Source organism: Polypterus senegalus, chromosome 8, assembly GCF_016835505.1.
Source record: "Polypterus senegalus isolate Bchr_013 chromosome 8, ASM1683550v1, whole genome shotgun sequence".
NCBI classification, from domain to species: domain Eukaryota; kingdom Metazoa; phylum Chordata; class Cladistia; order Polypteriformes; family Polypteridae; genus Polypterus; species Polypterus senegalus.
Genome location: NC_053161.1, coordinates 60,513,595 through 60,536,020, shown reverse-complemented (window position 1 = coordinate 60,536,020; position 22,426 = coordinate 60,513,595). Strand labels below are relative to the sequence as shown.

Sequence of the window (22,426 nt, the reverse complement as noted above, 5' to 3'; positions counted from 1 at the left end):
ATTTTCTTTCAGCATTGCTCCTGTTTTAAATGCAGACGCCCTAGCAAAAAATGGTGAGTCCAAATCAATCACACCTTAATTTAAAGTGCCATGGCCATAATTCACTAATCTTTTACAATCTAAAATAAGAAATGCCGATCTAATTGGTGTGATTTACTCAGTGCCATTATTCCCATGATGGCACTCTGTGCAGAAACGTAAAATCAATATGTGTGAGGCCTGCGACACTGAGGTCTGTTAATGAAGAATGTGTGACAGTATGATGCTTTTTTTTATTTATCCTCATTTCTGCTCGGGCATGGACAGGTTGTCAAGATTTGGTTGTAGTTGACTAGCTCATTGCAAAAATCAATCCGAAATCACTTATGCTTAATCAAATGACAGTAAGGGGTGCTTTGAATTTGTTCCTAACCGGCAGTGTGTTAGGAAAAAGCACTTTACAGCTGAAGTGTTTGTTCAGTGTACATGACTCAGAAGAAGTGCACAGCAGCTTTAGAGCCAATCAATCAGTCTTTGTTTGATATGGCATCATTCACAGCTAGCACTTTCACAAAACAACTTATAATTATCACAGTGCTCCATCCCGGCATTTCGCAGAGCTGCTTTTTACTGCTTGTGACCGCAGATCATTGTACTTAAATGCTCAGATCCTTGTAAAGGCTTGAATGGTAAGAACAACTTGACTTTCTACTTGAATGGCCTTTGCACAATGGATATTTCTAATAGAACACATTAAATGAAATTTTAATTTAACCCCCAAAGATTTTTTCTTTCTTTGTTAAAAAACATCAGATCGATTATTGTGTGCTAGAGCTAATTATCTGACTTTCAGTGTTAGTTTCCTAGTGTAGGTTAGCTTTACAAATAATAAGTCCAATGTATTATCCTCATTCTTTGTGAATGTCTGTCTTTGCTACACTAATTAAAATTATTCAGGAGATGTTTTCTTTTTTTTTTCCTTCTTCTTCAAAGTGTTGTGCCATCTTCAAAGTGGGCTGTAGAGCGCTGCATAAGCACCTCCAGGGTGTCACATTTCCAGATAGTAGTGTTCCTGTTCTCTGTTACTCTTTTGTCACTCTGCCTTTGTGACAATCAAATTAGGTTAATCACACGGAGAGCAGCAACACATTTTCGTATAATTCCCAAATAAAAGTGCCAGCTACAAAATAAATGCACAAACATTCTTTTTATTCTCTGTGTAACTAATGCACTCATTCAAGCGAGGGATGATTACAAGTGAATTGAAAATTTAACGAGATGAATAAATCACCCCAAGCAGCTACAGTGGGGCTCCTCTCATCATGGTATGCTGCCTCCAACTGATAATTACTCCTCTCTAAGGCTCAACTGTTCTTACTTTTAACTTACATCAAGCTCACCTTGCTTTCATTTTGTTTCATGTACAATATAATGTTTCCCCCAGTGAAAAGACTGCTGAAGTAATCCAGGAAACAAAATGTATTCCTTCCAACATGCCTGCTAACACATTTACCATTAAATAACCAGAAAGCATTCCTGCGTACATTCTCATCATGTCTCTCCATACAGACTGATGACAAGGAGATTCAAGCTACATTTTTATGACAACAGCTCACAAGGGAAAAAAAACAGGAGAAGTATAAAGGACTTCCATCCATCCATTATCTAACCCGCTATATCCTAATTACAGGGTCACGGGGGTCTGCTGAAGCCAATCCCAGGCAACACAGGGCGCAAGGCAGGAAACAACCCCGGGACGGGCACCAGCCCACCGCAGAGTATAAAGGACAGACAGATTAAAATCATCATCACTGATTTTTTGGCCATTTTCTTGGTTTACACAGTTTGGTCGGTTGCCCTCTACCACATTTTGTGGTCCTGAAGACTCATTCTTTTCACTTCATCAGCCTCCGCTTATAACAATGTCTTCTTAATCTTCCTCCCTTTCATTTTGGTGCACCCCTTCACTTAATCATCCTCTGCCTTTTGATCCACAGGCTTAAGTCCACCTTACTCTGTTTCTCCTCAGCACAAAATCTATCATCTCCTGTCTTTGACGAGGAAGTCACTGAAGGTGATAACCCCTCTGAGCTGTTCATCCTTCCTGAGACAACACCAACAGGACTCAAACTTTGGGAGCTTCAGATTACAGAGCGCCCTCTTCAAGTAGTGAACTCCTTTTGGTACCATGGCCATTTGGGGTTTCTTATTGCAGTGATGCCTTACATAGTAATAGGCTCTCACTGTCTCTCAGCTGTGCTACACTCGTCCATCCCATCACACTTGTTCCATCTCTAAGTAAAAACCACATCACAACACTATTTGTGTCTGTTCAAGAATTTGCTAAAGATGATGCCCATCACTCAGCTTCCTGCCCTCCCTGAAACAGTAGCAGCATTGCCTTCGGATTACAAAACATTCTTCTTCACCAATGTAGTTAAATGAAAACTCCCATTGTTACCTCTGTAGTAAAAGGGTACTCTGTTATCTACTAGCCCTACAACTGATGCCTTAAAGAGTATGAGGTGCTGAGAAGGAGGGCTTTGCACTGGGCAAATTCCTGAGGTGACAAACTTACAAACCAAGTCTTTCTCATAACTATGTACTTATCTTTTTCTCAATGTGTGACAAGTTTCTGATCATTCTTATCTCACTTCTTTCTATCATTTCTCCATTTTCACCTATCCTCACCCATGCCTCACTTGCATAGATCACACTGCTCCTCCTAGTTTTTTCATAAAATTTTCCATTCAATGCCAGAGAGACTTGTTTAAAAGTCAGAATATGGTTTTCTCCATGCACCACTCAACTTGACTATCACTGCTGTGTCTTCACCTCAATCTGCACTCAACATGCCACCTAAATAGTATAACTCCCTTACTTTCTACAAAAGATCTCCATTATTTTTTGCCACCTCTCATACACTTTCTACAAAGGAGCACCTGCAGTCTGCAGACTGCTCTTCACAACACTACATCTTTTATGAACCCACTTCAGACAAATGATCCATTGGACTGAGTTTCTTCCAACACTTCTTCCATATGCATTGCATAACCATGCACTGACCCCATCTACACCCATCATTTGGTCTTTTCTGTATTTACTTTGAAGCCTTTAATTTCCAAACTAGCTTTCGATTTCAGTATCTTCTACTTCAAAAAATATTGCAGTAGAAATTTAAGGTATACATAAAGTACAAACAAAATAATAAAAAAATGTTGTTGCCTCCCCTAGCCTACATATAATGGTCTTGAGCTACAGTCATCCTGGTGATGTTGCTTAACTACTTGCCCACCCACCAAATATCACCAACAACTTCTCATTGGTCAGTGTCTCTCATAAAATTTACTTCTTCTTACAACCACTGAGCCTTTGTCTCAGTTCTCTTCCTGACTGCAGGCACAATTTTCTGGTTTTGCTTAGCTTTAAATTCCATCTTGGTTTCACTTGCAATCAAGTTCTGGAAGTACTTTTAACAGTCATCAGTGGCTTTTGTGCAGGAATGGCAAATTAGAACTCTGGAATTCCTGCACTCCTATGGCCTTAATATTGCAAGAGACAGGTCTATGCTGTATACTACCTGTCCTTAAGTGGAAACAAGCCTGACTACAGTATACTTACTCCCTTTACTGGTCTGATACCTAAAAATTTAGACATTCTTGCAGACTCTTCCTATATTCTCATTCTTTTAGTCTTTGATTTAAGTGTTGTAAAGCACAAGTATGGTCCTAAAGCATAAGGTAATTGTGCCTTTCAACTTCTGCTGTAATATGTTCCACACAGCAGTCATCCAAACTGTAAATTTTTTTCAGTATGACTGATTGCAGAATAAATTATTGGTTTTGCATGTGAGATCATATTCCTCATAGGCATCTGTGATGGCTAATCATTCCCAAACTGCTGAAATATTTTAAGATGTATTATTTACAAAGCAATTTTATGTAAGATCTAGAAGACAGCTACCTCTTTCATAAATACTGTAATAGGTGCCCACTGTGACTTCCACCTCCTGAGTGCAACTGGTGTGGGACACGTAGCACAGTAGGTGATTCCACGGCTGAACTAACAAGCATGAGTTCATTTGTTCAAGAGTAGGGAAGACAAATCAGTGGTGAACAGGTTATGGGATTCAATCTGATTGCAATTTTTGTAATCATTGTGATGGTTTCTGAATGTAGCTATAATTTGTGTGCTATTGCATTAAAAGATAACCTGCCAATACTAAACTACAATAATTTTTACTGTATGTTTATAGATACCGTATAAACACACACACTGTACACTTGTTAGATACAATATTAAGACATCTGAAGGATGAAGTGAATAGCAATGATTATCCCGTTACAGTGGTACCTGTCAAGGGGTGGAATATATTAGGTAGCAGTCAATTCTTGAAGATGATGTGTTGGTAGCAGGAAAGAATGGGAAGGAGAATCATCTGAGTGACTTTGACAAGGGCCAATTCGTGATGGTTAGACAACTGGGTCAGGGCATCTCCAAAACAGCTGATCATGTGGGGTGTGCCTCGTATTCAGTGGTTGCTACCTACCAAAATTGCTCCAAGGAAGGACAACCAGTCAACTAGCGACAGGGCCATAGCCACTCAAGGCTAAATTGAAATGTGTGGGGAGCAAAGGCTGGCCTGCCTTCCCCTATCCAACAGAAGAGCTACTGTAGCACAAATTGCTGAAAAACCTAATGCTGACCATGACAGAAGGATATGAGAACACAAAGTATATCGCAGCTTGCTGAATCTGGTTCTGCATAGGCACAGACTGGTCAGATTGTCCATGCTAACCCCTGTCCACCCTTGAAAGTGCCTGCAATGGGCATATGAGCCTCAGAACTGGACCACGGAGCAATGGAAGAAGGTGGCCTTTTCTGATGAATGATGTTTTCTTTTAAAGCATATAGATGGCTGAGTGTGTGTGTGTCAATTGTTTACCTGGGAAAGCAGGATGCACAAGGGGAAGAAGGCAAGCTGATATAGGCAGTATAATTTTCTGAAAAATGTTCTTTTGGGAAACCTTGGGTCCTGGCATTGATGTGGATGTTACTTTGACATGTCCCACCTAACTAAAATTGTTGTAGACCACATTCACCCCTCCTTGGCAATAGCATTCCCTAATGGCAGCGGCCTCTTTTAGCAGGATAATGTGCCCTACCACACTGCAAAAACTGTTTAAGGTTGTTTTGAGGAACACAACAAAAGAGTTCAAGGTGTTGTCTTGGCCTCCAAATTCCCCAGATCTCAGTCCAATCCAGCATCTGTGGGATGTGCTGGAAAACCATGTCTGGTCCATGGAGGCTCTACCTGGCAGCTTACAGGATTTGTTGCTAATATCTTCATTCCAGATATCACAAGACACCTTCAGAGGTCTTGTGAAGTCCATGCTGAGACGGGTCAGAGCTATTTTGATGGCCAATGGATAATAGGCAGATGATTTTAATGTTGCGGCTGATCAGTGTATGATTTACATGTAGATTTTAGAGGAGAATGCAGCTTGCATCTGCAAAAGGAAAAGATACATAATTTAATTTCAAACAATTTTTTTGAGAGAAGGAGAAATTAAGCCAGAAGATTGGGAAAGAGAGAAAGACCAAAGTAGGGAAAAGGGCAGTTATTAAAGAAAATTAAAAGGAGAGATTAACAGGCTAGTCAGATATTCAATGAATGATTAACTAAATTGTAAGAACAATTTTAACTTGTCCTGTGTTTCTTTGAAAGGTGTCTACTACTGCTTATAAGGACACAACAGCATACAGATCAGTTGGCCATGATTCCAATAAATAAAATGTGCTTTACTAGTGTGCAATCCTCACAGTTATGTCACGGTCCTTGAAACATCAATAATTCAAATGTGTTAAAGCAGTTATTGACATTACTGTTTAATTTCTGTCCCAGCATCCTCTCCTGAAAACATCTCGGTAAACCAACAGCTGCACTAAACTTTCAAGAAAACTGACAAAACTGCACTAAGAAAACCAGTTCACTAATTCTGTCCCTTAACCTAAGGGTACCTATAGCAAATGATTCTTATCATATTATCATTCTGATCAGCACTACTGGCCCCTAGGAAATTCCATCTAGTAAAATATTAGGAGATGATGAATATCTGCCACACATACCTAAAACACTACTAGAAGGTACAGTTTCAGACAAATGAAGGGAGATAACAGAAAGGTTTTGATTTAAATTGTTTCCATCTATAATCTATACAGATAGATATACTGTATCCTGTTTAAGGAGTGTTATGTTCCAGAGGAATGCTCCTTAATTCAAGTTACAGAATGCAAAAGTGGAAACAGAACTCTGCCAAAGTGATCTTAATGAATTAGAAATAAAAACATAAAATAATTATTGATTGCATAATTATTCTGTTTTTAGTAGATTCACTGTTGACAGCCACGACAGCCTTGAGTCTGTGTGCAAAGGCCTCTATCACTTTCTGCACATCTGAACACTACAGTTTTTCCCCATTCTTCCTAGCCAAACTGTTTAAACTCTGTCAGGTTTCATGTTCATCAAGAGTGAACTGCACTTCTGAAGTCCAGTCATCACTTTACCTTCTAGCCTACAAACTTTACAGGGCCTGCTTCAGAGAATCATCCCCACAGCATATTGCTGCCACCACCACGCTTCACTGTGGGGACAGTATGCTTGTGATAATGTGCAGTGTTTTTCATTTAGTCAAAAAGTTTAATTTTGGTTTCATCACACCATAGAACCTTATTCCAGATGATTTCAGAATCTCCCAAGTGCCTTCTGGCAAACTCTAGCCTTTGTTTTTTTCTCTTTGGCATTCTACTATAAATTTGCAGCCGGTGAAGCACAGGAAACAGTTGTTGTATGTACAGGCTGTCCAATCTCAGCTGCTGTAGCTTTTAACTTCTTCAGAGTTATCATAGGTCTCTTGGTACACACTACTCTACTTCATGCACAGTCACTCATTTTTTATATGACTTCCTCCAGTTAGATTTACAGCTGTGTCACACTTTTTTCATTTGTTAATGATTGATTAACCTGGACTCTAAGGGTTGTTCAGTGACTTGGATTTTTTCTTGTCTCCTACCCCTAACATGTGCTTTTCATTAACCTTTTCACAGAGTTGCCTGGAGTGTCCCTTTGTCTTCATTGTGTAGGTTGTTATGCCATGAAACTGACTGGCCGACACTTGACCTTCCATATACAGTTGCATTTATACTCCAATTATGGAACATATTATGTAATTTCTAAAAGTAATTGGTCACACCAGTGATGATTTAAAGCTGTCAATTATTGTATGTTTTAAATCTGTAGTTAATTTAGGCCACTTTGTATATATCTGTTTTCACTTTGACATTAAGGAGTCTTTTCCTGTTAATCAATGTCAAAATAGCCAAATTAAATCTGCTGTGATTCAACGTTGCATAAAGATAAGCTGTAAAAACGTCCAAGGGGTTGAATACTTTTTATAGGCACTGTAAATCTCGGAACATTTCTCTGGAACATAACCCTTTGGAGCAGAAAGTGGACTCCATCTCACAGAAGAACTGAGAATTCATATTCGGAATGATTGACCAGTATTATAGAAGAGATTTAAAGAAATGTAGTAAGAGAGAACAAGAAAAGAGAAGGAGTGCAACAATGGCCAAGGCCAAAACACAAACTTGAAACACACCCATGTAAAACCCGAATAGCGAACTGCAGGGTTACAAGCCACACACACACACCCACATGAGCAGCCTTGCTGGACCTGTCATCCGTGCTGTCTCCATGTTAAGGCTTTTTCTCTGCCAGCTTTGTATTTGTGATATTCATCCTGTTTGGCATTACGTCTGTGTGAACAGAAAACAGAAGGCCAGTTTTTCGCCCAAGAATTCAAAGACCAACCAATAGTTTTACAGCACTGGTGCCCCTCTCTAGCTATACTGTACACTTTCTATATTAATAAAAACACAACTGAATAACAAATATCAATTTTTTTTCAGTCCATTTTAGTTCATTTTTAAGACAATTTGTTTGTTGTGTAATTTAACTTCCACTAAATTGCTTGACAACAGTTTGTTTCTGACAGATGTAAGCGCTGAAAAATGAAAATGAAAAACTAATGTATGGATTACTCATTTTATGTTTCAGATCATATAATGAAAGATTTCATATCACTTCTGCAAGCAAGTGGAATTCAGTATACTGCAATGTTTACAGCGTCTCAGCCCTCTGTGGTAAGTAAAATAACATAACATTTTTAAAATGTTTTTATCCAGTTCTGGGCTGCAAATTAATTTAAGGGGAAAAATCTGATGGATTAGTATCATTTTCAGAAGTTTTAAAAACATGTTGGGAGTGTTTACACTGAGAGGATGACCTCTGACACTGATGGGCTGGAAGACCACCATCCATTCATTAGATATGGTTGTTGTAAACCAAAGCTAAGACTGCATAGGATATATGTTTCTATAAAGCACTTCAAATTCTTAATAAAAACAATTTGCTCTTTTCTGCTAATACTTGAGTCGAGGTATCCATTACAAGCAGCTATGAACAGTATGCATGTTATAGAACATATTATAACCAGCTTTTTGTAACATAATTTAAAATGGAAGTAACAATTTTTCTTTTATTTGTACTGATAATGATTTATTGATAAAAGCTCAAAAATATTTATGGCCTGTAAACATTTGGTTTATAATAGATACCCAAGCTAAAGTGTGACCCCTTTTCTACCCCATCCCAAAGACATGCACATTAGTTGGTTCGTAACTGGCTGAGTATGAGTGTGAGTGTGGGTGCACTTGAGTGGTCTCTGTGATGGACTGGCAGTCTCTATCCTGCCCTACCCCCAATGCAGACAGGATAGGGTCTGGCACCCTGCAATGCTGACTTAAATTAAGCTAGTTTGAGGATGATGTATTATGTTGTCTTTATACATTTTCCAATTATTACTTGAACTTAAATATTTTTGATCATACTATTTATAATCTTTATTATCCTGTAAGCTATTGTCCAGATAACTCTCCATATACTTGTACATACATGCTTAAAACATCTTACTCTGCTTCAGCACTGTGGGGCGTCATAGCCTATCAAGTCAGCAATGAATGCAAGGTAGAACAAGGGTTTCAGTCCTTTACCAGGTACATACATACACACACTCATGCTCAGACACACATGTTGGAGCCAGTTTGGAGTCACCATCTAAACTAACCACATCTTGTGAGATATTGGAAGGGAACTGGGGAAAAACTCATGCAAACATGAGAAGGACATGCAAAGTCCAGCACCAACAATATCTGGGCATGGATTTGAAGCCCAGGACACTGGACCCATGAGGCAGGAGCAGTGCTAATCACAACACCAATGTTGCACCTAATAACTCTTACTATATTACCATACTAGGGGGCTCCGCCCCCTGCTCGCTTCACTCGCCAACACAGCACCCCCCTCCGGCCTGCACTATGTGCCAACCGTTTTGCATCTCTGCCACTCACATATGTGGATTTCACTTTCACCAATCAACAAATCTTTTCATTCTTGCGGATAGGCCTCTTCATTGGGAAGAAACACTACTTGTCCCTGATGGCAACACAAATTAGATGATCTACAAGTCTCTGACTTAAAAGTTTAAATCCAAACAATATGTTCAATCTCTTTTCGTTGTTCTGTTATTTCACTGTGTAATAATTTCCGTTTGTTTGCGCTAATGCGATCTTTAGTATCATTTTATTGAGACTTTCGAATTTTAGTACTTTCATGATCTCTAACCTGCTCTGCATGTGTATTGCGCCAATGTTTTTGAATTCTTTATGATGTTCTACTTTGTCATCTATTCTTTGTCTTTTATTTCCAGCCCCAGGCATGGTTAAATCTCTTGGTACAAAGTCTCATGAAAATATCTCTCTGAAAAAGTCACGTATTGTCCCAAGCTAAAAAGTCTTGTTTTATCCCAGAATTTTTTTATTACAATAGAGAGATATCAAATAAAATGTCAATCTATAGCATTTTAATTCTGTGTATTATACATTTATGTTGCAACACAATGCCTCAGATTGCCTGCAACAAGAAGACTGGAGTTTAAGTCCTGGGTGCTCCCCATGTCTGAGTGGGTTTCCTCTCGGTGCTCCGTTTTCCTCCCACTGTCCAATGACAGGCAGGTTAGGTGGATTGGCAATGCTAAGCTGACCTCTGATATGTGTGTGTGTGTCTGTTCTCCTTGTGATAGGCTGGGCCCTGTCCAGGGCTTCTTCCTGCCTTGTACCTGATGCTAGTTGGGATAGACTCCTGCAACTCTGCTCTTCATGAACGGGGTTAGAAAATGGATGTTTGGATGTATTTATGTATTTTTCTGTACTGAACTGAATTAAACAGTTTTAAAAATGGATGTATACCTAAACAAATCTAAGAATATACGCACAAATTCAGGCCTTTTTTCCACGTCAGGCCTTAGTGGTTCCTTGCCAGCATAGTAAAGCTACTGTAAGTCTGTTGTAAATCTGCAATGTTGCATTTGTGTCTGAGCAAATCCTAAAACTGAAACCTGACCCTGACAGCCCTTCTGTTAAAGTGCGACTGAGACAGGGAAGCAAATTGAGTGGTGGAGATTAAAAGGCAAACCAAAAGAATAGTCTGGCAGAAGCTAAGGTCAAAGCACTAAATAACAGAGATGGGCAAATTTGTATTTGCAGCAAACCAATTTGGAATCGGAAACAAATGCTATTGTAGATGCAGTTCCTTATATTGAGCATACTGATTGAATGTCAATTAACAGAAGTATTAAACAGCAAAATGTTTTACAGCATGAGACTTGCATGCCTAATAGCACACAATGTAATGGCAATGAGCCATAATATTACTGCTGAAATCCATCAAAAGTTTATGTACATTTCAACTTTATTGAAATATTACATTAAAGAAATCTTTGGTTTGCCACACCTCTGGTTTACTCCCCAATATTGCTGTTGAAGTCAGACAGATACGTTCTCTAGCACACCTAAAGGAACCAAAGTATTCAAGACAATTACAAATCAAATGGTGTTTCAGTTCAGTTTTGTTAACCAGTCTTGTTTTTGTTGAATTGCCATTAATTTGATTAGCTTTCAGTTTACAATACCATGCTGTTTATTTCTGTGTGTTTCTTTGATGTGATCAGACACACTCCTTTTGTTTTTTCCTGGGAGTACTTATATATGGTACAGTTCAAATTTAAACTCTTTTATTAAACTTTAATTCAGTCAAACATCTCCTTCCACTTTAGTCGTGTGTCATCAGAGCACCACAATTCTTTATTTTTAACATTTTTGACTGTTGTGTATGTTGGGCTGACTTCGGTGCTCTTAACGCATACAGATCATCAAATTGATAAGCATCTGGATTGTACATTTCAAAGATTAGATTTTACAGTCAAAGAAAATGGAACCTTTCTAATCTTAATTAAGACTTCTTTAACTTATGTGTTCTGCTATTTCCTAATGATCAGCATTCTGTTTGCTGATTTCAGTTTAAACTGCTTCTGTCTGGTATAGACTGAGTGAATGGCAGTAGAGGGAAGGTCAGGGTCAAGGGATGAGTTATTTAAGCAACATCAAATTCAAGAAGCAACTGTACACACAACAGTGAAATATTAAGTCACATGATCAGTCCTTAATGTTCTACTAGTTTTAACAAATAGCTGCTTATAAAACAAAACAAAATCAGTAGTTGTGGCCATCACCTTCAAAATGTACGCAGAAAAATAAATAGGCTTGCATTTTTAAAATATGTTTAGTCCAGTGTGGTAATTCATTTGTTAAGACATTACTTCAAATGTTGCTGAACATGGCATTCTTTTCTACTTAATTTGGTAAAGCATCGCAAAGGTCATGTTTAATGATCAAATGAGCCTTCAATTTATTTCTTTCTCTCATTTTTCCATGCTAGCATAATACTCTCTACATTGTTTTTGGTTAAACTTTATATAGCATTTAACGAGAAAATAAAAAGGTGAACAAACTATATTAGGTGAGTACAGCACAATTAAACCACACACTAAGGAAGAGGGTCTGCAGCTATCCTTCATTTACTTAAGCAAGCTATGTGACCATCCTTTTCACTCCAAGTGGAGGCTTGAATGTACAAGCATGTAAGCTTAAGTCGTAGACAGGGGTAGATCTTGTCATGTCATGTGCTACACTGTAAATATGCTGTAAGTATGGACAGTACAGACCCACTTCTATAGACACATGTCTTCATGATGGTAGAGTGGGTAGTGACGTCACCACAACATCATTTGGACTCCAAAGTGACCATTGGTTTTGACACTAGTGTTTGCTGGTCCTCTGCACCTATGCATGTGTTTCCATTAGGTATCCATTTTATTCACAAACATCAAAGTCAGTTTAATCAGCAGCTCACAACTTGAATTGGTGTTAGTGCTTGAGACATGGGTTTCAAGTTTGGCAGGAAAAAGGCTTCATGTAGTCATTTTATAATTCTACTAAATCCAAATTTAGCATGTGACAAGAACGACACTTAGACATTCGTAAAGGTTTGGGGCAGCCACCCGTATAATGTCCTTTACCTGCAGAAAGGCTTTTAGTAGAACAGAGCATTGTTTACACAACTGAGTCCAAAACAGAACTGACGAATACAGGCAGCTTTAAAGGCCAGTGGGGGAAATGACATCATCAGAGGCTGAACTGGAAGTGCTGTCATAAGAGGTGGGACTGGAAGTGATGTTAGCTCAGGTGCCAGAACTGGCAGTGACATCACCCAAGGCACCGGAACCCTGTGAGATTTCCCCAGAATGGTCTGGAAGGGATCGGGAGAGACAGTTAGTGCACCCCGCCACCCCCTGGTCGGATGTGGAATTGCCATTATTCAAGCCCTTTGGTTGACTCCTATTCGCACGTGTGTGAAAAGCACACATCCATCACAAAAGCATCAATCTATCACATGGCCATAACACATGCATAACTCCACTCACATGCCAATTGGAGTTGGAGTCACTAATTAGCCTTGGAAAATAGATGGCCGTGTGTGGGTATATGTATTTATCTGAAGTGGGCAGCACACTTTAAATTAGCCCCACATTCATGCAGACTCTTAATTAATTGGAGTATTCATTCAGGGCAAATATGATCAGCACTGAAGTAGCAGTAAATTAAAATTCATGATACTAAATTAAACAAATCATACATGTTCTTTTCCTGGAAAAAAGCTAGCAATTTGATTTTCATAGATTTCAAGTAATACGAGGTGAGACATAAAAATAACCGGACTGGGCTTGAGGCTGGAGGTCAGCCGAATGTGAATCAAAGAACTATATTGCCCTCTCAAACTGCCGACCGGCTAGGTATATCCTGGGAATAAACCCAGTCAGTATGTTTGCACAACAATCGCTACATGAGTTGCCGCTGTAATGTCAGGTGAAAAAATTGAACAGCGAATCAACATCAAATTTCTTGCGAAATTTAATAAAATGGCCACAAAAACTTATGAAATGATAAAAACAGTGTACAGTGATAACAGTTTGTCTCGCACTCAAATTTTTGAGTGCCACAAACATTTCAAGGAAGGACAAGAAAATGTGGAAGACGTTCAACGGCCAGGTCGAGAGGAGGGGTGAGTGCTTCACCAAGACAATGCTCCTGTGCACAATGCTTTTTCCGTAAAGCAGTTTTTGACTGACAAAAACATTCCTGTCCTTGATCATCCTCCCTATTTGCCCGATTTATCTCCCTGAGATTTTTAGTTGTTCCAGATAATCAAAAGTGACCTGAGGGGGAACACATTTTTTTTTCAATGGATGAAATGAACACAGAAATGGCAAGCCTGTTGAACAGTCTCAAGTAAGAAGACTTCCAGCACTGTTTCAATCAATGGAAGATACATATGGAGCGGTGTAGAGATCGGAAGAGGGAGTATATACTGTAGAAGGTGACAATGTTTAGAATGCTGTAATTCATCAATAAATATTTTTTTTTACTAATCCGGTTATTTTTGTGTCTCACCTCGTATTCATTATTTATCCATTAAAAAAGTGGAAATTGCCCTCAACCATACCAAAAAACTGCTTATGTTGTATAATCATCTCTGATGCAATATCTTTTAGAATATTCTACCAATCAAATTGTGTAAATTGAGCAAATCGAATAATATTAACAATAGGCAGCACAAGATTAGCTCCAAGATGGTCAACAAATCATGTGAAAATACAGTAGTTCATACGGTTCGGCCAGCAGCCATACCACCAGTACTTCAGGACAGGTAATCCAATCCACCTGAAGCGAAGCATGTTTGGGTTCAGCCACTACTTGGATGGGAGACCATCCAGGAAAGACGGGTTGCTGCTGGAAGTGGTGTTGGTGAGACCACCAGGAGGCGCTTACCTTGTGTGTGGGTCCCAATGCCCCAGTGCAGTGACAAGGACACTGTGCTGTAATAAAGGCACTATCCTTTGGATAAGATGTACAATCAATGTGCTAACTATCTGAGGTCATAAATGATCTCTTAGCATCTTTCCAAAAACATAGGTTTATCCTGATATCCAGGCTAAATTGTCATTCACAGCCTCATCCTGTCTGGCTCCTAATAATCCCCTGTCTCTAAGCTGTTAACTGTTAGCTGTTATCACCCCTTCACCACCTAAATAACTAATGTGTTGTGAGCATACTGGTGCAAGAAAGGCTGCCATTGCATCTTGTACGTGGATACTACAAATCGGTGATCATTGAAGTGGCTCCCCACTGTCTGCGTAAAGCACTTTGAATAGATTAGAAAAGTACTATACATGTAATTAATTAATGAACTTAAAATGTTTTTAATATTATATATGTTATAATCTTAAGTAATTGCATTTTTTTAAACATTACATTATATCTTTTATATGATTTATAATACCATGCTCATTTCCAGTGTTCCGAATAATTTAGTTTGTATTTGTATAATAACCACATTTATGTTATAATCTTTTCATTTAGTTTTCCATGCAATAATAAATAATATTTATACAATATAATAGAAGAATAGCATTTTATTCTCTGCGGTGGGCTGACGCCCTGCCCGGGGTTTTTTTCCTGCCTTGCGTCCTATGTTGACTGGGATTAGCTCCGGCAGACCCCCCATGACCCTGTAGTTAGGATATAGCAGGTTGGATAATGGATGGATGGATAGTATTTTATTCCAGTAGCGACTCCGTCTGTAAGGCAGGAGATTACCAGGCCCAATGTAGTAGAATCCATTTTGGCAGTATCAGGATTTCAACCAGCAACCTTCCAGATACCAGTCCAAATCATTTAGCCACAGAGCCACCACTCCACCTTTAATGCCTTTCCTTGCATGTGACAGGAAACTTGAACTTGAAATAACATGAAGGAAACAAAGAGCAGGCAGGTCTAAAGACAAATGAAGCTCTTTTTAAGATGAAATGCAGCAAAATATGTTGATTATATTATACAGATAAAACTTTAACTTCATTTAAATAATCTGTATTGTTAATAAGTAAACATGTGAGGACACGGTGCCACAGCGCTAGCAAGTTCACGTATTTTTCCTGCCTTGTGCGCTGTGCTCAGGCTGGTGCGACACTGGAAGGATAGATAGATAGAATAATTAAACACATACTATGAAGATATTTCAATGTTCCTTAAAAGTTCTGAAGAATTGTCATTGTAAGCTTACAGATGGCTTAACGTCTATTACAGAGCTGATTGTGTGGTGACTGGGTATTTGGGGAAAGAAAAGTAAGGACAGGAATTGGAGGTTAGTACGTTTGAAAGAGACAGTACTGCTACAATAAATTGTTTCATCGAAGGTCGCGCATTGCACAGCAAGCATCTTGTGTGAGACATGAACAATCACTGCACCATCGTGTTCCCATGTTTAATAACATGCTTTCATTCCAATCATCATGAAAATGATATCACGTATACATCTCAGTATTTTAATTATTCAGAGGGCTGTAATATCACGAATGTAATGGATTCTGTGTCCTGTCGGAGAAAGAGAAAGAACGAAAGCACATAGTGAATCACACACATAGAGCACATTGAAGATTAAATACAAAACAAAGCATTTAACGTGCTACTTTAGTTACAATGGGATTTGAGAAACTAGTAAATTAAATGATTTTAAGATGAAGTTTATGATGTTCTACTTTAATGAGAAAATAAACTACGCGATTAAAGTGGAAATTTCGAGATTAAAGTTGACATTTCGTGCTTTTTTCCTATTGTGTGCCTATTTTTTTTTGTCTGTACCCTAATAAGTTCAGACAGTGGACTACAACTCGCCTTTTCACGGCGACTTTGATATGTAACTTCTTTTGTATTTTGGCACTCTGTGACTTTGTGAACTTGAGCTTTCGAGTTTCTCCGACGCACTATGTCACTCCATCAACTTCCTTTTGTTGTTTATTCCACTGTTTTAATCAACAAATAGTATGATTTTCCTTTGCCTCCACTTGGTATTCGCTGAAATTCTTATATTTTCCCCCGTGCTTTTCCCATTGTCTTTTCACAGAACGTTGAGCTTATTCATTTGCATATTGAAAGAGACGTAATTTTGGGAGGAGTTTGGGCAGGACAGCACACGCATGCATGAGCATTACTTTTCACGCTAACCGGGATTTATGTAGTGGAAGAACGCGGAAGTTGGAGTACGCACAGATTCCTGCATCTGGATTTTTCCGTGCGTAAGCACATTTTGGCCTTTGTGCTTACGTCATGTTATAGTGCGAATTCTACGCACGGCGTTATACATGAGGCCCCAGTAGAGTCTGAGTTGAGGATAAAGTCAAAATCTGTGACCAAGACAGTCCACTGACAAGCAGCATCCCTAATAAGTGGGATCCGATGTAGAGAAGATATTAGCATGTCGATGAGTTGTGTACAATGTACTGTTTTATATGGTATTTATTAATAAGCTCTTTCATGACATTAAATTAAATTACAAATAATGTCTTTACTAGTAGACTTTTTATCAGAATTGTCACAAGAGTAGATAAAGATGGTACTTTTGAAAAGTGACAAATAATACAGCAGTTATAATCAGGTGTAGGTAAACCAATATGTAATAACAAATTTGAATCAGTGAACTCCCCACTGTCCTCACCCAGATAGCACACTATACAGCAGCTAAGAGAAGTCTAACAGGCTAGGGACGGGCAGAGGGGGTGGTCCACCCCAGGCAGCACATTTTAAAGGGCGACATTATTGGCCAAAAGGCTCAGTACAATTCTTGTGTAAGCAGCAGGGTTCGGAAAAAATATCACTCATGAATGAAAAAAGTAAAATTCTCTCATTTTTAGCCACAAATGCTTCAAAAATCATTTTCAGACTGTCCTTCTGTGACGGCATCAGACACAGCAGTTGAAATTTATGAGGCAATCACAAAAATAAACATCAACATTACACCGATAATAATTTCTAGGAAGATAAACAACTAATTTGCAATTTATAATTTTTTTTTTGTTATCAATCTGAATGCGCTCGTCCTCTGTGCAGAAAACATCCCCACCTATCACTTGTACACTACACTTGTTCTGGTTTTCGCAGCGTATTTATATTAAACTAATAATTAGAACATGGCTTATCAGTGTGTCTATATGATATTCTTGTCTAGTTGATGGTTATAAATAATTATATGTGAAAAATTATTGTTTTTTCTCTCTATATGAATACATTTATGCAAAATGTATCTTAATTTTTCTCTATATGTCATTTTCATTTTCTATTTAAGTAGGCTAACATATTCAAATATGTTGGAGGGCGGCAAATTGAAGCACTGCCCCGCCCCAAGCGGCACGAACTCTAGCTATGCCACTGTAACAGGCAGTGAGTTAATTTATATCTATATCTGTCTGGGCAAAGTGTAAGTCTGGAGAAGTCAAGCTTAAAGTAATTTAATGGTGAGGCTCCTCTTCAGTTGTAAGTGAATTGGTAATTTGCTCCTTAACATTTACAGTAGGTAGTAGGCACACCAAACAGTAATCCTCTTATTGCATATGGTGCCTACTTTTTTTACTCTAATGTACAAGATAGATAATGTGTTTCTTGGACCCTTTAGAATGACTTCAGTGTTCAATTTCTTGGTCCAGTCAGGGCTACATATACAGTTTACACAGAAAGAAGGGATATAAAAGTACAACACAAAGTACATTTTAATATAGGAATAAAACAACAAACCTACTGTCCATCACTAGGTCTGAAAAACAGGTCTTAAACTACTACCTAATCAGTAGGTTGGCATACCCACTTGCCCATCGCAGTACCAACACCAAACTCTCACTTCTTCATGTCCAGTATCTTTCTCTTCATCACTTTGAGTCCTCTTCCTTCTGCTAGTAAATCTCTTGCCTCTCACTCCATTCCAAACTTCAAGCTCACTGACCACATGACTAGAAGGTAATTTTAAGTACCAGGCAGGTTCCATACTTGGATTAGTATAGGCCTCTGTAAAACTAAGTCCATGTTAAAGCAATTCACCCTATGATTCTGTTCTTAAAAAGCTATGATTTAAAGACAGCTGACTACCTTGGAGGAACAGCATGATCTTCTTAGTGTCCAGAGGCAAAGTACAGGGTGGTCCAGATCCAATTATGCAATTTTCATTATGCTATAACTTATTAAGTTTATTACATAGAGAATTCACAAAAAATTTTTTTTGTTGCCGATAGATGGCAGCACCTGCCCTGCATTCCAAAATGGCGTAGAGATGGTTGTCAGTTGAACAGCAGGTGTGATGTGTTCGCCTTTTCATAATTGCATAATTAGATCTGGACCACCCTGTATATGTTTCCAATCTGGTCACCGTTTCCACTAACCAGAGCTGGGCTCCCCATCTAACAGATATCTGGGACACATTATCACTACACTGTATGGGATGCATCAACCCTGGTGGAACCTCTAATGTTACACTGACATGTCAATTTATTTTCATCCTAACATTCCAAAATCTTAAACTGACACTTTTGCTGCTCACAAAGCCATCTGATGTTTGCAGTACTTACACTCAGTGGTCACCCTATTACACCTGCAACTTATATTTTACATACCAATTATGATGCTGAGATATTTTACAAAGGAAACTAGATGAGAATATATTATAGCAATTAATTCTGATGTCTTTCAAATGTTATGACAAGTAAAAACAAAGAAATTCAGATGAAGCAGCAAGGACTTGTGACAATCAGTGTTCGTTCCATGTTCCCTGGTTGCTTTGGGGAGCCACCTGAACCTGGAACCGTCTATAACATACCCAAGGATAAGTCAGGCAAATGAGGACACATACATACAGCAAGGGGTTGGTGCAAACTGTTGGGTGCTTTCATTAAAGCCAAACAGTGTCCAAAGTGCAGTGCAAAATTGAAAAAAAAAATTTCAATAAATAATGGATCCATAAAATCAAAACAGAACATGGAGGTTAAAATGCAGTGAATTATTGAACAATAAACATCCAATAAAATGAGGTTAAAATCCCACGCAGGTTTCTTCTTCTAAAAACAGACTCGAGCCCCAAAGCCTCTTCCTAATATTTGCCGTCTCCTCACTTTATCCCATCAGGACTTTGTAGCATGAGGAGGTACCCACCGACAGGTGCAGTCATTTAATAAATCTATAGGACTCCCCCGCTGAAACCCTCTCAGATCTCCGTCATCAAGAGATGGATGCTGCATGAAAGGGCTGCACCTACTCCTCTGCGTAACTCTAAGGAGAGCCCCTTTTCCAGCCCCACACTCAAGCGCAGGCCTAGTACATACTCCCGACCACATGCCTACATTCTTCATGACACAAGCTCTGCCAGCCCTTCCTTAACCTCTGTTCTCTTTTCTGTTCTTTCTCATCTCATCTTTTTTGATTCTTTGATCTGATCTCTCCCTCTCTGCCTTGCAGGCTCCTTATGTAGATCTGATTGGGTGCAGGTGCTATCCTCCACCTACTCTGCGATGTGAATAAAGCACCTGACTGACCCGCTCACATTTACACACAAATGTGCGATCAGCTAAGCACCCCAGTCAACCTTCGAGTTGCACGCTCTGGTACTCTCGGTTTATTTATTTATTCAGAATGCCATAAACCTCTCTTATCACAGGATAATCCTAATAAGAAAGTTTCAGAAAAAGCTGAATAGAGATTTGCTATAAAGTGCCAGACTAGCTTCAGAGCAGGTAATGTCTTGTAAGCAACTATATAATTTGTCACAATGCTTTGGGTCAATTGTTTCTGCTCCTTCTTGGTAATGGCAATTACAGCACACTCCTCTGTACCTTTACTCTTAATCTGGCAGCCTAAGTGACTTCTCTAACTTTTTACCTGTCATTTTTGCCTTGTCCTTTTTTTTTTTTTGTTCCTCAAAACACCTGAGTCTTGAACTTTGTTATCCACCTTAATAAAAGGATAAATGGGTGTCTGTATGGTTGCTATATCTATTTAATTTCAACAGATGGGGCATCACAATTATTTGTAGCAATACATTTTATTACTACAATTTTTTTATAATGCAGCATCTGTTGGAATGACAAATACAATGCATTTTATTACTACATGCATTGCAAAAATACATTCCAATGGATGGTGCACTGCAAACATATTGTGGTTGATTACTTAGATTTCAGCCCATTTTGGCTGATGGATAGAAGAGCTAGTATTCAATAATCAGATCAGGTCAGATACAGTGGTGTGAAAAACTATTTGCCCCCTTCCTGATTTCTTATTCTTTTGCATGTTTGTCACACAAAATGTTTCTGATCATCAAACACATTTAACCATTAGTCAAATATAACACAAGTAAACACAAAATGCAGTTTTTAAATGATAGTTTTTATTATTTAGGGAGAAAAAAAATCCAAACCTACATGGCCCTGTGTGACATCTCAGTAGGAATGTTATTTAAATGTGAGTTCTGCATGTGAAAATCATCTAAAGTTTGTTTTTTAAGTTAACCATAAATAAAAAAATTAACAAGGAGAATTTCAGGAACAATCTTTTAACACTCTATTGAAATATAGATAATGTTTTGGCAATCGGGCCTACTTGCCTGCCATTCAAAAATTAAAACCTTTAAAAAACATTAATTATTTCACAGGCTGCTCTATACAATTAGAACATCAACATATCTGTCTTCTCCAGCCATGCTTTTCACTTGTTTGGATCGAGGCCTATAACCTTACCACTGCTGTCGTTAGCTGGCCATCTAGTTTTCTATAATAACAGACTCTCATGAACTGTCAATATCAGTTCTGGTTTCCTGGAAGAAAGCAATTCCAGCAATATAAAGGTCAATCCACTACATGAAACATCAGACAGAATAGATGATTAAATTGTTCTCATTCAGTTGAAACTTTCAAAAACCTCAATAAAAAAAACTGAAAAAGGATCCTGCAGTAACAGTAGAAGTAAGAAAGGGGAAGAAGCAGAGCAGACATTAGCAAAGACATCTAAACCTACATCTTCTTACACTGATTATCCTTAAAGTACTCACTGGCATTACCTAGTAGTGTCTTCTGATTAATTGAAATTGTTTTTTGAACACCACTAACTCTCCATTTGTCTTCCTCATTCATGTCTTCCTCCTCATTGTTGCAAGCAGGGGTCAATAAATCAAAGTAGAAAATTAAAGGAAATAAATAAAAATGAAATATTCAGCAGTCTGTGGCTAACCATACATTTAAATTATAACCCATGATAGATCTGTTGAACTAAATATTTACAGCCTTTTTTTATAAAAGGTAATGTTCCATCTCTGTTTGGCTAATCTTTTTAAAGTGCTGATCAATGTGTTGCTTTACTGCATTTTCAAATGTGTTCCATGGTCATAAGGTTTATTTTTATTTCCGAGGAGAATAACGTTCAAGGTCCAAAACATTTTTTTTTGGCTTTTCCTTCAATGTAATTAACATAGTAGAGATGGTGTGTGCATTCTTCAAAAATCTATTCATTAACTCAACAATGCAGTTTCATAAATACCTCCAGATATTTACAATGCATCATGTTTGCAGTTGAAAGATTCAGAGGTCAGTGTGTCAGGGTTTTTGGTAAGAGGCATGCAGTATCTGAAACTATTATACTCAATTTATATGGAAGATAAGCGAGATTCTTACATCCAAGAGTGAACAGTAATTAAGCCTAGAGTATTAAATAAGTGGTCTTTGTCGTAAATAAAGAACACAAGGGAAGGATTAACAGAAGGAGTCACAAATGCACCATGATGCCTCTCTTGGGCAGCCTATATTTTTTAGTCACCCTGTCACTGCAGTGCATTGGGTGGCTCACTCACCAACTTAAGTGACACACTGAGCAATGCCAGTTGTACTACACACCTCTCATTCTCTCTTTGAACCTTCAACCTCCTCTTCCTCCTTCCTGTTGAACTATTACCCTGATTCACCACCAGACAACAAGTACACTCAAGCATGGACTAGATGGGGCTTTAAAAGGACAGACAGGGATCACAATTAGGTAAAACAAAAGGTTAGAAATACCTTCTGGCCCT

The 22,426-nt window shown here is 38.4% G+C and overlaps 1 protein-coding gene across 1 annotated transcript in view; it reads left to right on the top strand.

Annotated features, from left to right (window-relative positions):
- The window catches only part of LOC120533973 (V-type proton ATPase subunit S1-like), a 65,208-nt gene that overhangs the window by 21,172 nt on the left and 21,610 nt on the right, over window positions 1-22,426 (top strand). The window contains exons 5-6 of the mRNA XM_039761144.1: window positions 13-53; window positions 8,099-8,184. Coding sequence (XP_039617078.1) covers window positions 13-53; window positions 8,099-8,184 — 127 coding nt within the window. The remainder of the gene's footprint in view (window positions 1-12; window positions 54-8,098; window positions 8,185-22,426) is intronic.